At 34.0% G+C, this 17,720-nt stretch overlaps 1 protein-coding gene across 2 annotated transcripts in view; it reads right to left on the reverse strand.

Annotated features, from left to right (window-relative positions):
- Nucleotides 1-17,720, reverse strand: part of FSTL5 (follistatin like 5) — a 763,963-nt gene that overhangs the window by 702,400 nt on the left and 43,843 nt on the right. For both annotated transcript variants that reach the window (XM_059174403.1, XM_059174392.1), the window contains exon 2: nt 14,455-14,596. In XM_059174403.1, coding sequence (XP_059030386.1) covers nt 14,455-14,586 — 132 coding nt within the window. In that variant the 5' untranslated portion in view covers nt 14,587-14,596. The remainder of the gene's footprint in view (nt 1-14,454; nt 14,597-17,720) is intronic.

Consider the following 17,720-nt stretch of genomic DNA (forward strand, 5'->3'; position numbering starts at 1 on the left):
TAAATAAATCTTAAAAAAAAATTGAGCTCTGGAACTAGCTAAAACACTTGAAACCATAATTCACAAAATCACTAGATAATTAAGACTATCCATTTCAATATATAATTTTTATAATTCAACAAGCATATTTTATCCAAATGAAACTGTTTATAACTCAAAATAAGTATAAAAATTAATCAGAAATGTTCTAGGTGAAAAGGGAGTAGAATAAGGAGGGCTTTCTGTTCAACCTCTGCTTGCCTTCCATTTTCATGTGTTATCTCTTGATCATATCCTTGTAACCATAAGCTAAGCATAAAATGGAATGGAAACTAGTAATCTGGTACAGTCACTCAGAGATGTCTACATTCTCTTTCCCGTAGTACCTCTAATACCTGATTAATACATGTTCTCCATTCAAAGGAAAGAAATAATTCCATGGACATTAGGCATCCATATCAGCAAAGAAGAAGTCAAACTCACTAGCTGCAGATGACATGATACTCTATGTAGAAAACCCAGAAGATTCCACCAGAAAACTTCTAGAACTGAAAAACAACAGTATAGCCGCAGGATACAAAATCAACATATAGAAATTGGTTGCATTTCTCTATTCCAATAACAAAGCAGCAGAAAGAGAAATTGAGAAATGGATCACATTTACAATTGTACCAAAAACAATAAGATACATAGGGATAAACATAATCAAAGAGGTGAAAGACTTGTATTCTGAAATCTATCAAACTGATGAAAGAAATTGAAGAGGACACAAAGAAATGGAGAAACATTCCATAGTCATATATTGGAAGAACACATATTGTTAAAAGGTCAATACTACCCAAAGTAATCTATACATTTAATGTAATCCCTATCAAAATACCAACAACATTTCCACATAACTAGAACAAGTATCCTCAAATTTGTATGGAACCACAAAGACTGAATAGCCAAGGTATCCTTGAAAAAGAAAAACAAAACTGGAGGCATCACAATTCCAGACTTCAAGTTACATTATAAACCTGTAGTGAACAAAATGGTATAGAACAAAAACAGACCTATAGATTGATGGAACAGAATAGAAAACCCAGAAATGAACCTACAACTGTATCATCCATTAATCTTTGAAAAAGCAGGAAAGAAAATCCAATGATAAACAGTATCTTCAAAAAATAAATGATTCCTTGGGGCATCTGGGGCTCAGGGGGTTAAGCCTCTGCCTTCGGCTCTGGTCATGGTCTCAGGGTCCTAAGATGGAGCCCCACATCGGGCTCTCGGCTCAGCGGGAAGACTGCTCCCCCCTCTCTCTGCCTGCCTCTCTGCCTACTTGTGATCTCTCCCTGTCAAAATAAATAAATAAAATCTTTTTATAAATAAATAAATAAATAATCCTGGAAAAACTGGACAGCAACATGCAAAAGAATGAAACTGGAACATTTTCTTATACCATACACCCAAATCAATTAAAAATGGATTAAAGACCTACATGTGAGACCTGAAGCCATAAAAATCCTAGGGCAGAACACAGGCAGTAACCTCTTTGACACTGGCCATAGAAACTTCTTTCTAGATATGTCTCCTGAGGCAAGGGAAACAAAAGCAAAAATGAACTATTGGGACTACATCAAAATAAAAAGCTTTTTTTACAATGAAGGAAATAATCAGCAAAACTGAAAGGCAACTGGAATGGGAGAAGACATTTGCAAATAATGTATCTAATAAAGGGTTAGTATCCAAAATATATGAAGAATTTATAAGACTCAACACCCGGGGCACCTGGGTGGCTCAGTGGGTTAAAGCCTCTGCCTTCTGCTCAGGTCATGATCTCAGGGTCCTGGGATCAAGCCCCACATCGGGCTCTCTGCTCAGCAGGGAGCCTGTTTCCTCTTCCCTCTCTCTCTGCCTGCCTCTCTGCCTACTTGTGATCTCTGTCAAATAAATAAATAAAATCTTTAAAACTCAACACCCAAAAAACAAATAATTCAATTTAAAAATGAAGAGAAGACATAAATTGACATCCTCCAAAGAAGACAGATGGCCAACATACACATGAAAAGATGTTCAACATCAGTGATCGTCGGGGAAATAAAAATCAAAACTACAATGGTATAGCAACTCACAACTGTCAGAAGAGCTAAAACCAACACAACAAACAAGGGTTAACAAGGATGTGGAGAAAAGGGAACTGTCCTGCATTGTTGGTGGGAATGCAAACTGGTGCAGCGACTCTGGAAAACAATATGGTTATATATATGTACACCTATGTACACACACACACACACACATACACACACACACAGTGGAATATTAGTATCCATGAAAAAGATTTAAATCTTGCCATTTGCAAAGACATGGATGGAGCTAGAGTATTATGCTAAGCAAAGTAAGTCAGTCATAGAAAGATAATACCATATGATTTCACTCATATGTGGAATTTAAGAAACAAAAAAATGAATGGGGGAGGGAAAGAGAGGAATAACAAAAAACAACTCTTGATTATAGAGAATAAACTGAGGATTGCTGGAGGGGAGGTTTGCAGGGGGGATGGGTTAAACAGATGATGGGGATTAAGGGGAGTACTGATGAGTACCAGGTGTTACATGGAATTGCTGAATCACTATATTGCACACCTGAAACTGATAATACACTGTATGTTAACTGGAATTTAAATAAAAAACTTGAAAAAAGTTATAAAATTTAATCATATATATTCTTAAACATCTATAAATCCAAATTAAGTTTAAATAATAAATACAAAAATAAAAAAATTAACAATATTCACATGATGAGACAGAATTGGTACAATTAGTGATGTATTATTGAAGCTATATTAACACCTGCTACATATCTGTGGTACTGACAGGAATGTAGAACCCAGTAGGATTAAATATCCTTTGTTTCTTATTCTTCAAAGATGAAATAGCACTTTATTTTTAAGACTTGGTAAAATTCTAATATAATGTGATAAAGCAGGAGATATTTTCTCATTACAGTATTTATATGTCCTTTTATTCTTTCTTTTCCCAACTGGAGTTTTAATTTCTTCTTGTCAATGTTAATTCTGCCATTTCTGGTTTACATATTGTTAATATCACAGAATTGAGTTATAGAGACGATATACTAGGAAAATATTTTTTTAGATTTTGAATTGGGTGTGACTGATTAAATTAAGTGGCTCACAAACTAACTGCAATAGATAAGTTTCTAAATTTGTTAAAAATGAAACATGAGTGAAATAAATGTGATATTTTAAATTATAAATATGTTCTATATTAATATATAATTATATAATATATAATCCTAAATATACATAATTTTAAAAGTATATCTATGTATATCTTAAGGTGCATTGTAATAAAATATAGCATTATTTTAGCCACATCTAATTTGTGTTGTTATAGCTTTTGATTATTATTATTATTATTTGTTTAGTTAAACATTTATAACTCTGTTCAGAGGAAGACTTTTTTTAATTGTCTTCACATTTTTTTAATGTAATCACACTAAAGACTCCAATAGTGGCTATATGTAGTTTAAAATTTAACAGTGATATAAATATTTCCATAAAATAATCACATATTTTTGAAGTATTGAGGAAATATAAAGCATTTGAATGACAGTAAAATAAAAACAAAAACAAAGTTATAAAAAACAGCAGACAATTCTGGACACCCCATAAACAAAATTTATGAGTAGTACACAAATGAAAAAATTCTCAATGTCACCACCAGTCACCAAAAAAATTTGAATTAAAAAAAAATTGTATTAGAACTACAATAAATACCACTCCAGAATGGCTAAAATTAAAAACAGAAAACAGCAAAAGTTGCATAAATGTAAAGTAGCTGGAAATTTTATACATTTCTGTTGAGAATGTAAAATTATGCATCTTGTTTAGAAGAAGTTCTGATGGTTTCTTTTCTCTTCTTTTTTAAAGATGTATTTATTTATTTGAGAGAGAGAGAGAGAACATGTAGAGGGAGGTACAGAGGGAGAAAGAATCCTCAAGCAGACTCCCCACTGAGTGTGGAGCCCGAGGTAGTCCAATCCCTGAGATCATGACCTGAGCCAAAATCAAGAGCTAGACCCAGTGAGCCTCCCAGGTGCTCCATGGGGATTTCTTTTTAAAGGAAAGAATACCAAACTTACAAACCAGCAATCCACTAATACTATTAACCCAAAGAAAATGAAAATATATAACCGAAAAGACTTGTACAAGAATGTTGATGGACACTTCATTCATAAGACTTCCAACCCGGTTTTATCCACAGGAAATTGATTTAAAAATAAAACAAAATACTGTGATACATTCATATGATAAAATGTTACTCAGCAATAAAAGGGAATGCACTATTGAGAAACAATAACATATATTAATATCAATAACATTGTTTTTAGTGAAACAAATATTACACAAATCTGCATGTATGGCATGATCCTATGTACATGAAACTTCCAAACCGAAATATACTATGGTAAATAATATCAGGACATTGTTGGCTCAAAGTGAATGAGGGAGTCAGAGATTGACAGGGAAGAGACATGAGGCAACTTTTGGCAGGGGGTGGTGATGACTTTCAATATCTTGATACAATTGTATTTTGATGTTTATGGGGGAAGTATACACATTTGTCAAAATTCAAATAAAGGTTTAAGATTGGGCCTTTCCATTGAATATGAAATGTATCTCAAAAAAAAACCAAAAAACCAAAAACCTCTAAATAAATATTTAAATCTAATTTAATGATATGTACCAAAATATTTAAGAAAGAAAAGCTTAATGTCTATAATATAATTTGATATGAATAAAAAGTAGGATAGATAAATAAGAGGGATGGAGATACACACAAACAAACACATATATATGCGAGAACCAAGCATAATAAAATATTTATCTAGGTTATGGTTACATGGGTATTCATTATATAGTCCATTGAAATTTGCTGTATGCTTAAAATTTTATTCCAAAATTTGGGAAAACTAAAACATAAGGGATATATAATTCCCTTCAAAAATTTTCTGTACCTTTACACAATGAGGAGAAGCATTTATATTACTTTAAATAATATACCTTAAAACTTTATGTTGTTGTATTTGTTTAATTATCTGTTTCAGCATTGGCACAACTCTTGTTTCTGTGAGGTCTTTATAAAAGATTTTAAAGCTCATTGGCAAAATATCCTGCAAATTTTTGATAGTGGGGGAAGGGATGTACAGGTGTGGTGACAAGAGGAATATAGGTCCTCTAAACTCTCGGCTCAAAATGGTTGTTACCCTAAAACTGCTCTAAAAATAGTGGTCAGTGTAGCATAACATATAGAGTTGTTGAATCACTATGCTGTACACCCGTAACTAATATAACACACTAAAATATAAAAATAAATAAAAAAGGAATTTTTTTTGAGGGAAAAGCCTATTAAAATTGAGAAAAAAACTGAGAAAGAGGCCTCTACCTCAAGAGAAAACAAAACCACAATGCCAGCATTTCTTATAATATATGTAAGCAAACTTTGGACAGAATGTTGAAAATAAACATTTGTTTTTTGTTCATTATTTCTACCAATTGTTAGTGTAACGATTGACGGCCCCATATCTGAATGGGCTGTTTGTTTAACCCACACAACTGATAAATTCGCAATCACTTTCAGACAGCCTGGTGACTAGTTCAACATCTTAACCAAGCAAGTTTTTCCCACTACCTCATCTGGCAAATATGCATAGTCACCCCCATTTATTCCCCTGTAGACTAGACCCTATGGAGCAAACTCTGCTTGTCCCTGAAGGCTGGTCCCCTTGCTGGGTACTAAATAAGGTCTTTTATTGTATTTTCAGTCAGTTCATTTGAGATGTTTACTTCACCAATAATCACAGACAAACCAACATATGTACTTAAGAATTTAATTTGAATCATTTTGTTCAGTCTCTTGTGTGTAGCAGCTACTTAAGAGATACTTGTTGAACTAATGAGTGAATGCATGTTTTCGCTGATAAAAAACTGGACTCGAAGAAACATGTTAATTTACGGGGGCAGTGTGTTAAAGGAAAATGGAACTGTTTTGGATGATCGGAAACCCGGGTTTTAATCTTAGCTGAGCAACACCCAGCTGTATGAACTTCAATGAAGAACTTTGCCTCCCAGGCCCTCAGCTTTCTTGTCTGTATTATATATATATGGAATGAGTATTTTCTACTATCATATAATTCTAAAAACCTAACTCTCAGCTCATATACAGGGAACTGATGCCCAAAATAACCAGTAAGTAATATTAGTTAAAAATAATACCACACTTTCCAATTGTGGCTCATATACCATAGGGAGTTTATCGTTTAGACATGCTGAATGTCAAGCTCATAAATCAGGATATTCCCTTTCATTTATAATACACAGCTTTGCTAATTGAATTCACAATAGAATTTTAATAATTAAAGATGTACAAAACAACTTATAATTAATTTACACATTGAGGTAGTAAATGCAAATGCTAGCTTGCAATACATAAATATTAATGATTAGATAAATGTATTTTTACTTTATTCACCTGCTAACTCACAACCTTTTTCCCTACATCGACAGTTTAGGATAGCCACACTGAACTCTGTTAAAACAACATACCTATATTTTATTTATTTTATTTTTTAGATAAGAGGTAACATAATGTGCTTAATTAGAAGATAATGAAGGTGTGTTAATAGTTTGTTTTTCTAGCAAACTAATAGGATGTAGCCAACATCCTTTCGACAAAAATGGTGAGAAAAGACAACTAGATCTAAAGATAAGGAAGCTTTGGAACTCAATCTAAAGAAAATGAACAAATAATGACAAATTTATTTCATAGCACCTAGGTCCTACTATTCTGGTGTTTCTTGATCAACGTAGGTTGGTCAATGTTCAGAAAAACAGGGGTAAAGCTTCTTTTTAACTATCGAGGTAATCTTTTTAAATTATGGCATTGGATAAAAGGAAGCACTGTAACCCAAATCACTTGAAAATCCATACTAGGATAGTAGAAAGCATGATATGTGCCCAAGGGTGACACATAAGTAGAGTTTTCTGAAATCCCGACAAGCTTGGCTTTAATGTACTATATAAATTTGACTTTATTTGTATACTTTATTACACTTTGTGAATGGGTGTAAGTAGAATACTAAAACATCACATTTTTAATATTTCAAGACTTTAAATCTTCAAAGGAAAGTAGCTCTATTTTTTCAAGCGATAGCAACTGTTAAATCTTTACAACAGCAGTTTAATGTAGAGTCAGAGAAGTGTAAGGGAGCATCCTTCCTGCACACCACCCTACAAAACAATAATAATAGTTCTGCTTTGAGACTTAGTTCTTGAAGAGATCAAATGACAATTTTCTGTAGTAGGTCTTCATCTTAAGAATTTTAGAAAGCAGATATATCCCTTTGTTTACTTATTTTTGTTAAGCAAAATAATTCAGTCCATTGCATGCCAATTTCCCCCAGTTTATCAAATTCCCCCTGGTTTGAAGGAATAAATATGCATGCAACACATCCAAAGGCGAGCAAAATATTTTTTCCCCTTCAAGTTCCAGAAAAGACAAGGTTAACCAGGCAAAAAGTAGGATGAAGCTATAACCATGTACCATGTGTTTAGTGTACCAATCAACTTTGAAGCACACACAGCTTTAATTCGGGCCTTAGATAGATATACCTGACGGCAACTCTCACCTCCTGTTAAAGGTGGTCCTCTCCATGTGTATCAGGAAACCCTGATGGTGCCTCATAGTTCTGAGGCCTCAGGAACCGAGACACTGATTGCCATTTGCTCTGGACTATTTGTTCAAGGCTTTTGTTTAAAAAACTTCCTTGAAACTCAGAGATAATATCTCTCTCTAGAGAGAAGAGCAAGTGTCTTTACAACCTTAGAAGAGAGAGATTGTATCTCCATTCACATGCTTACTGTCTAGTACAGAGATAATGTCTTCCTTGGGTGCAAAGAACAGGCAGGCTCATGGCCCATGCAGTAAAGCTGGTGTCCTTCGGCTCAGAGATCATGTAACATTCCTGGTGGTATGTGCTGGTGGAACCTTGTCCTATTTATCCTGCCTTGTGGAAACTAGGCTGTGGGAACTAGCTCGATTAATATCAGAATCCCATTTTTCAGAAATAAAATTTCAAAAACGTTCTGATTTTTCAAACATAACTTCCTTGATTAGAAAAAAATCTGAGATTTATTAATAATATTCAACCATTATGATGAATATGGGATACATATATCAACATATATATTAGTCAGTACTGTCTTTAATATTTAATTATTTGACCAGTAATCTTTCTCTCCCTTCATCGCCATCATTTTTGCTCTTAGATAGTGTGCCAGATTGCTTCCCGACCTCCACAAAAATATATTAACATGTTAAGGGCCTTCTATTGAACATGCTGCAAGCAGTCAGAGGTTTCAGATAGAAGGGTACAATTTTTCCTCAGTCAGGAAATAATGCTCTTGGGTTTGCCTGAAGGTTTCCAGGCTCTAAGTGGTCATGGTTTTGATGTATTGTTTAATGTTTCTCTCTTTCCCTAGAGTTCTCTTCTGCCACTCTTCACCAATCCACAGCTATCATTCTTTTATACCAAAAGTCAAAAATCATCTCCCACAAATGATGTCTTTGAATTATACTGTACAATGGGGCATAGCAACACTCTCTGGACTTATTAAGCTATGACAACTCTTTGCCCATTTGCACAGTATCTACTCTCATAGACAAACATTTTGATTCAGAAGGTAAAGGAATCACAGGATACTTGAGGTTTGCAGGGGTAGCTTTGTACCATAAAATGGACATAGCATTCCCTGGTCACATAAAGTTGTAAGAATTTTAAGGTCTCTAAGTGGTCCCACTAGATAGATGTACGTAAGAACACTCCTATTGTCTTCATAACATTTTTCAGGCCTGACTTTGATTATCATCAGCAGCAAACAATGCAGCAGTATGATGGGTGTGATGTGAGAAAAGTGAAGTAAGATATATATTATGTACATAATCCTGTTTCTAACAGAATTCATAGCCAATCAATCAGAGTATGGGACAATGCGCTAGAATGTTAGGACATGCCTATTGCAGTGTTGTAAATACAACAGGAAGTTACATTGTGATGGGCCATTATGACCCAACAAGTAGTAGAGACAAATAGAAGTAGAGAAAGAGGGTAAGAAAAATCTGAAGAGTGGAAATGAAACACGAAGCCAAGATGGCACAGAGAAGGAGCCCAGGATTTCTGATGAGGTGATGTGAGTCTGAGTTCTACTTCTGTCTTTATTGGCGAGGATGGGCTACAGTCAATGTGGAGTTAATAACTTCCAATCTCAGTGGTTTAAAACAAAAGTATTTTGTTTTGTTTTGTTTTGTTTTCTCCCTCTCATTTCACATTTCAAGACAATCACTAATTGCCAGGGTGTTTTACTAATCCTAGTTATTTAGAAACTTGGGATGATTAAGCAATCACTACCTTGAACAGATGCTGTTTTTAATGCTAGATGAAAAAGAGAGTTCAGAAACATTTTATAATTGTGATCAAATATTCAGTCCAAATGCATTCCATGGCACTTCCCTTAACTCATTGTCCACAACTAGACACATAGTTCAATCCAACCACAAAGAGACATAGAATCCCATCTTCCTACATGTGATAAAAACACGGGGAGAATAGGAAATATATGGTACATAGGTTAAATTACTATGAAAAGTTCTCACTGCATACTCTGCATTCAGTATTTAGTCTCTTGGGGCTCCTGGGTGGCTCAGTGGGTTAAAGCCTCTGCCTTTGGCTCAGGTCATGATCCCAGGGTCCTGGGATCAAGTCCTGCATCAGGCTCTCTACTCCCCAAGGAGCCTGCTTCCTCCTCTCTCTCTGCCTGCCTCTCTGCCTACTTGTGATCTCTGTCTGTCAAGTAAATAAAATCTTTTAAAAAATTAAAAAAAAAGGTTTATTAAATCTCACAGCAATGCATAATTTATCTTCAACATCCAAATTTAATTCAAAATAATTTGTCAACTAAATAAATAAAATTTTTTTAAAAAGATTTTATTTATTTATTTGACAGAGAGAGATCACAAGTAGGCAGAGAGAGAGAGAGGAGGAAGCAGGCTCCCTGCTGAGCAGAGAGCCTGATGCGGGACTCAATCCCAGGACCCTGAGATCATGACCTGAGCCGAAGGCAGCGGCCCAACCCACTGAGCCACCCAGGCGCCCCAAATAAAATATTTTTTTAAAAAGTACTTTATCTTAAATCCTAAATCCTTTCTCTAACTTTCTAGATACATGGCATTAAAAATTACTATATATTTGTGAACTCCAGTTTCCTCATCTATGGAAAAACCATAAAAGCACTTAGGAATATTCAATAATTAAAAGACCTAATGTATAAAATAAAGCTGCTACATTCCTACATTTGATATTCCATAAATGCCTGTTGGATAAACACAAAAGTGAAACACATGATCAACTCCTTCAGATATACTGTGGACTATAATTACAATTTCTATAATTAACATGATGGATGTATATGATATTCATATTTATGATGCAAACATGTTTTCAGTCACATTTATGTATACCTGAGTTGTAAGTGATATAAATATGTACATATATATTTACATTTAAATCTACAACATTTCTATGTAATCTGACAAATAAACCACATTTCACTTTTTGGTCCCCAGAGAGGATTCATTACACAGTTGGCATGCAAATATTTGGTAAACATGAGTTCTTTTTTTTTTAAGATTATTTATTTATTTATTTGACAGAGAGAGATCACAAGTAGGCAGAGAGGCAGGCAGAGAGAGAGGAGGAAGCAGGCTCCCTGCCGAGCAGAGAGCCCGATGCGGAACTCGATCCCAGGACCTGAGATCATGACCCCAGCCGAAGGCAGCGGCTCAACCCACTGAGCCATGCAGGCGCCCGGTAAACATGAGTTCTAAACGTGTATTTGTTCATACCCAAAGTCCTGACACCTCTCTGGGAAAAATGTGGAAAATAGCTAGTATATATCAAGATGTATCATATATATTATTTATATTATTTTATTGTTTTCTAGTCAATAAATATATTCAAAACAGTGGAATTTAATCCGAATAGAAAATCTTCTTATCCATTCCCTAAGTCTTACAGAAATTTAGACATATTGTTTGCAATTTCAATGAAACTGAAGGTTAAAAAATAACAAAGAATAGGGAATTTATCTTTGTAATGATATTAAAATAATTTACTTTAAATATGTTATTACATATTGTTCTGTTGATTTTACTCTCATAAACAGAACAAATTATACCTAATTAATGTATTATTCATTATAATAAACTATGTAATATAATAAACTCTATAATATATATATCAGATATATATATGATTTCAGTTTATTCTAGTCAGCAGATGGAATCATTAATTCCATATGTATTTATGAAGTGTTGACTATGGGCCAAACACAATTCTAGGTGTTATGGTATAGCAAGATGAGTAGTAGTTCACATTATAATGGAAGGAAGGAAGGAACCATCCAAAAAACAAATAAACAAATCACACACACACACACATATATATATATATATCTCATAACCATGACAAATTGTGAAAACATATTTCAAAAGGGAGATAAGCAATGTCTGTGACTGTTCTATTTTTAATTACGGTTTGGGGAGGTTTCACCAATAACGTTGCATATGAGCCCAGTTGCATGGGGATGTTGCTAGTGAGCAGAAAGTACTTGGTGAGGTTTGACAGGGACTGTACAACTGTGGGTACTTCTTTGCTCCTGTCAAATACAAGTTTTCACACACACACTTTCACAAATGACTTTAATAGCTTAATTTTACCTCTGTCTTAAATCATTTAGTAGTTAGGTATTACTAACATTCTACCTCTCTGCTTTTAAATACCAGTAATCATGTATTACGTTTAACTATTTAGAGGTAAGAGCCACCGAGATGGAAAAGATTGGGAATTAAATTCGATCATTTTTGGTGATTATTAGTGTTTCTAAAATAGGCTTAATTCATTATGTTGTTTCTTTTCTTTAAAGGTTTACTAAAGGGGCACCTGGGTGCCTCAGGGAGTTAAAGCCTCTGCCTTCGGCTCAGGTCATGATCCCAGGGTACTGGGATGGAGCCCCACATCGAACCCCGCATCGGGCTTTCTGCTCAGCAGGGAGCCTGCTTCCTCCTCTCTCTCTCTCTGCCTACTTGTGATCTCTCTCTGTCAAATAAATAAATAAAATCTTCTAAAATATTAAAAAAATAAAGGTTTACTAAATCTCACAGCAATGCATGAAAATTTATCTTCAACATCCAAATTTAATTTAAAATAGTTTGTTTATAAATGTACACTGACACATAAAAAGCTGTGGTATTATATTTAGCAGGAGAATAATAAAAACTGCATAACTACACATTCTGCCATCATTTTTCTGCCACGGACACAATTAAACCTTATCTATTATGTTCACAGCATCAGGAATGAAAGGATTAGAAAGGCATAGTTCCTGACCTCAAGATTCATAACTTAGGGTAGACAAACAGCACAGAATGCATCTTCACTGGTATGCAACAAAATGAGCCAATATATTGTATTAGTAATATGTTTTGAGAATGTTCATAAATGAGTTCTTATCTCTATGCTTTGGAGTAGGATAAAACTAATTGTTAGTCTATGAGGTAGGGGACACAAATGATAATTGGAAAGATAGTGAAACAAGGTCAATTCTCCAGCTGCATTTATCCAGAAACTTACTTAGATTTACATGTGACTAAATTTCAAGAATGATTTTTGTAATTGAAGTATGTTTCAATATTTTACTTATTTTATTTTTTTCTGGCTACCAAAACTATACTGCATGTTACCTTAGTCAATTAATATACTTCATAAATGTAGGCATTCATAAAATCCCTTAACATTTCTAAAAATTGCGACTTTTCATATATCAAATGAAAAAGGTACATCTTTATAATACTATTTTGGAGATTAAATAAAATAGTACATTTAAGAGCCTACCCTATGATCTGGCACATAAAAATTCCAGTCAAGATTAGTGATTTTATCAAAACATTAGAATGTGAAAGATTTTCAGCAAAATATATGCAATGTGTACAGATGCAATGTAAATACATGTGTATTATACATGTATGTGTACAACACAGGTCTGAACTGAATGACCCACTTACACACAATTTTTAAAATTAATATGGTACTTTACTGTAACTGTATTTTTCCTCCTTATAATTTTCATTAGCATTTTCTTTTCTCTTGCTTACTCTATTGTGAGAATATACTATATAATACACATAACGCACAAAATATGTGTTCATTAACTGTTTATATTATCAGTAAGGATTCACTCAATAGTAAGCTATTAATATTTAAGAATTGGGGGTCAAAAGTTATGTGTGGCTCAGTGTGTTAAGCACTTGCCTTCAGATCAGGTCATGATCCCAGGGTCCTGGGATCTAGACCCATGTTGACTCTCTGCTCAATGGAGAGCCTGCTTCTCCCTCTGCCTCTGCCTGACACCCCCCGGCTTGTGCTTTCTCACTCTCTCTCTGTCAAATAAATAAACAAAATCTTAAAAAAAAAAAAAAAAAGTTATGTATGGATTTTCAACTATGCAGGGGCCAGCATCCCTAACACTTAATATTGTTGAGGGGCCAACTGTACTTATATTTATTTCAAGTTTTTTTTAAGACAAATAAGAAATTTTAAGATATATATTTTCTCCATAATTAATATGTCATTTTTTGTTTTGATTCCTACTTTGAATGAAAATCAAAATGTATTATAAACTTTTAATTTGATTGAATAAACAGCTACTTTAGTATTAAAGTTGCCCTATTATTAAAATAAAAGTACAAGCTTAATTAATGTAAATACATTATGTAATTTATAGTATCCCTAAAGCCTATTTATTTTATACTTGAAAATATTTAACATAAGAAAGTGAAGTATTTCCTCAATATTAAAAATGTAAAATTATGATTTTTTATGAAATTAAAACATTTAATGATTTCCATAAATATTAATTTCTTTACCAGCCTATCTAACTCCAGATGGTATAGACATCTTTTTTGTTTACTTTTACTTCAAATTAAAAAGCATAACAATGTTTTAGTTTAAAAAGTTCTAAATTTAATATGGGAATAACAGAAACTATCTAATCTGTCTAGCTGATAGGGTCTTAACATATTTACTTATTTTTATGTCACTATTACCATGACTTAATGTAAATTTAAATGATTTTTTTCAATGAGCCATCTCTATACTTTAAGAAATATTTAATTCCCCAAATTATAAATTTCCTAATTGCTACAATTTCATGTTTTAAAATGTGCATTTTTATACAGAAATTATATTCTGAAGGCATATACTGCAATAAGTGCTCCTAAGTGAATAATAAAGCAGACACCTAATAGTTTAGTTCATAATTGCTAGGCACTGTGAGCAAATTCAGAATGCTGACTGTACCTTGTGTCGCAATCTGATTAGAGGTTGGTAGGATTGAAGGCCATATCCTGCTTCTTTGGTTGGCCTTCCTTCTGACTCCAGAAAAATGAATCCAAGAACCAAAACTGCTGACCAGCACTTAAACATTCTCATTGGTTCTCACCTGTGAAAATTAGCATTGGAAGTAATGAGAAAATGTTTTATATATTGAAAAAATTCTTCAAGAAGTATTCAATAGTGCATAGAAATCTCCACAGATCTAATCAAAACTTGTAGGCAATTGCCAACTGAATCCATAATAGGTAAGCATCTCCAAAAAAAGATTATGATACCCTTGATCATAACAAACAAATAAACACTGTTTTGTTCACTCACACAGCCTTACACAACATTAAATACATGGAGATATAAATACCAATCAAAAGGTATGGAGGAGAATTAATTAAAATGAAGTTGGGGATGCCTGAGTGGCTCATTTGGTTAAGCGACTGCCTTTGGCTCAGGTCATGATCCTGGAGTCCTGGGATCATGAGTCCTGCATCTGGCTCCCTGCTCGGCAGGGAGTCTGCTTCTCCCTCTGACCCTCCCACTTCTCATGCTCTCTCTCTCTCATTCTCTCTCTCTCAAATAAATAAAACCTTTAAAAAAAATATTTTAAAATTAAGTTGAAAGAAAATGAAAAAACAAAAAACAAAAAACAAAACCTTAAGCCATGGCTAAATTTCTAAGCATCCATATAGACTACAATTATCAACATACTTATAAATCTTGAACTTGTTTTTGAGTACATTCGATGAATAACACTTAATAAAACTATAGCTATTATAATTCACTAGCAATGGCTGGTAAGAGTTTGACAAGGTGGTCTTCTATGGTAGGTACTTAATAAACTGAGGTACAACAAAAATAAGGCAGAGGGTTATACTGAGTTATAAATACATTTTCCCAATACTAGCTAAAAGAATATTTTCCTAAAATTTTCTTAATAAGTATTTTAAACTAAAAGCCGTGTGAGTCTGTCCACTGCTCTTTATCTTTAAATATACCAGAGTAATTGTAAAATGGCATGAATTTATTATATAAACTCTAAGCCCTCTTCCAAAAAATAAATCTATGCTTTGAATTAAACCATATCCCATTTTATCACTTTCACCGGCACATCTTTGTCCCTATTGTGACAATAAAGAAGCTCTTTCTCCCCCTGTTCTGTATATCTGACTTCTTGAGAATCTTAACCAATTAATTAAACCTGATAGTTACTGTTGTCTAAATGTCCCCACCCAGTTATTAACTTCCATCTTTAAAGATGCTCAAATCGCCCAGGTTTTAAGATAATTTCTCTCCTCTACTTCCTGAATATTCTGAAAGAGTTGTGTATATCCTTCTAGCTAATTTCCAAAACTAGTTCACTCAAGCATGTTTCTATCTCTATCACTCTATCAAAGTAACATTTCTTTGGTAAGACTGATGATTCACAGATCTGTATTCCCGAAACAAATAATGCATTATATGTTAATTGAAAAAAAACCAAAGTAATATTTCTTTGTTTCAAGAAATGGTCACTTTACTTGGTGTTTAAGACACCCCTCTCTTCTGTTTCTCTAGAATTTATGAAAATTTCTCAGTCCTTGCATAGCTTCATCCCACTCCTTTGCTTCACTATTAAATAGTATAGCTTACCAAATTTCATTCTTAGCCACTTACCTGCTCCCTCCATCCAGCCAGACATTTCAACATCATCTATCATTTTAATTACAGCTACCTCATGCTTTTAGACCACTTTGTTTTTAAGGAACAACTACACTAGCAGTACCTGTTTTTACTACCCAAAAGAAATCTGAAAAGGATTTTTGTTTTCACAAAAACAAACAAACAAACAAACAAACAAAAAGATGAGAAGAAAAAATAGTGCTCAGCATTTGTTTTGAAGTGAGCCCAGAAGCAGCATTCCTCCGGAGGGTGGAGTAGAGAGTGTTGCCCTGCCAAGCTCCTTCCCAGACAGAACTACCCTCAGCATCCCAGCACCAAGCTACCAGGATTTTGAACTGTGCCTGTGAGCATCTGTGTTTTATCTGGATTTATTTTGGCATCCAGTAGTAAGAGGTGTCCTAAGGTATCAGAAAAGCCTAAGAGGGAGGTCTGAGAACACTCAAAAATTTTCCATATAAATTAATGGTAATTGCTTCTTTCTATGCTTTTTTTTTTTTTTTTTTTTTTTTTATGAAAGAATACACAAGAATGCTGTAGTTTGGGATAGCAGAGAGAAATTTTGCATCATTGCTTCTCATCCAAACTCCAGATTAGAAGAGTCAGCTACATGTATATTTCAAAACAGTTCATGGTATACAAGCCTCACATAAAGTCACCCTTTCCCAGATTCTCGTTTGCCCATTTAGTCAAGCCAGAAATGAAGAGACACCTTTGACTCCCTTAACTTTCATACTAAACTCATCCCTAAGCTCTGTTAGTTCTGCCTTCAAAATGTATCTCTTAGAATCAGTTTCTTTCCAGTCTACTGTCAAAACCTGAGTTCACACTATCACCACCACATCTCCCCTAAACTGCCCCAAGCACAACCTTACTGGCCATCCCCATTCATGCTTATGCACCCTGAATCATTCCCTATGCAATAGCTCACATGGTCATGTCAAAGGCAAATATGATGACTTCATTGCCCTTGTTAATAACTTTAGGATATACTCATTTACCCTTAAGATAAAAACCAAAATCCTTGATCTATCCTGCAATTGCAAAATCTAGGCTCTGAATGTTTTTCTCTTCTAGAGAACTGCTCTCCAGCCACACTGAGTTTCATTTAATTCTCTGAACTTGGTCCATTCTCACTATGAGACTTTTGTACCTTACTTTCTTCTACTGGAAGTATACCTTTTCCCACCCCATTTATCTCCCAAAGACCTTCACATATCAGACATATCTCTTAAGAACCTTTCCCATAATATCAAGCTCGAGCAACATTTCTTAGTTACTCATGCTCATAGATCAGTCTTCCTTCATTTCAGAACAACCATTTGTAATTATACATCATTAATATGATTATTTAAATAATGGTGGACTTCTTCACTACATTATATATCTCTCTTCTTCAAACTTCATGAATACAGGGATCTGGTGATTGGTTTTTCTCAGCATTATAGCATCTGGGCCTAGCATATTGCCTGGTACCTACTAGACACTCAATAAATGAATGCATAAGTGAATGTCATCCTGCATTCAAGAGCAAAAAAAAAAAAAAAAAAAGATTGTGTTTTCTTGCATTCTGACAATAT

The sequence above is a fragment of the Mustela lutreola genome, chromosome 1, assembly GCF_030435805.1.
Source record: "Mustela lutreola isolate mMusLut2 chromosome 1, mMusLut2.pri, whole genome shotgun sequence".
Classification (NCBI taxonomy): Eukaryota; Metazoa; Chordata; class Mammalia; order Carnivora; family Mustelidae; genus Mustela; species Mustela lutreola.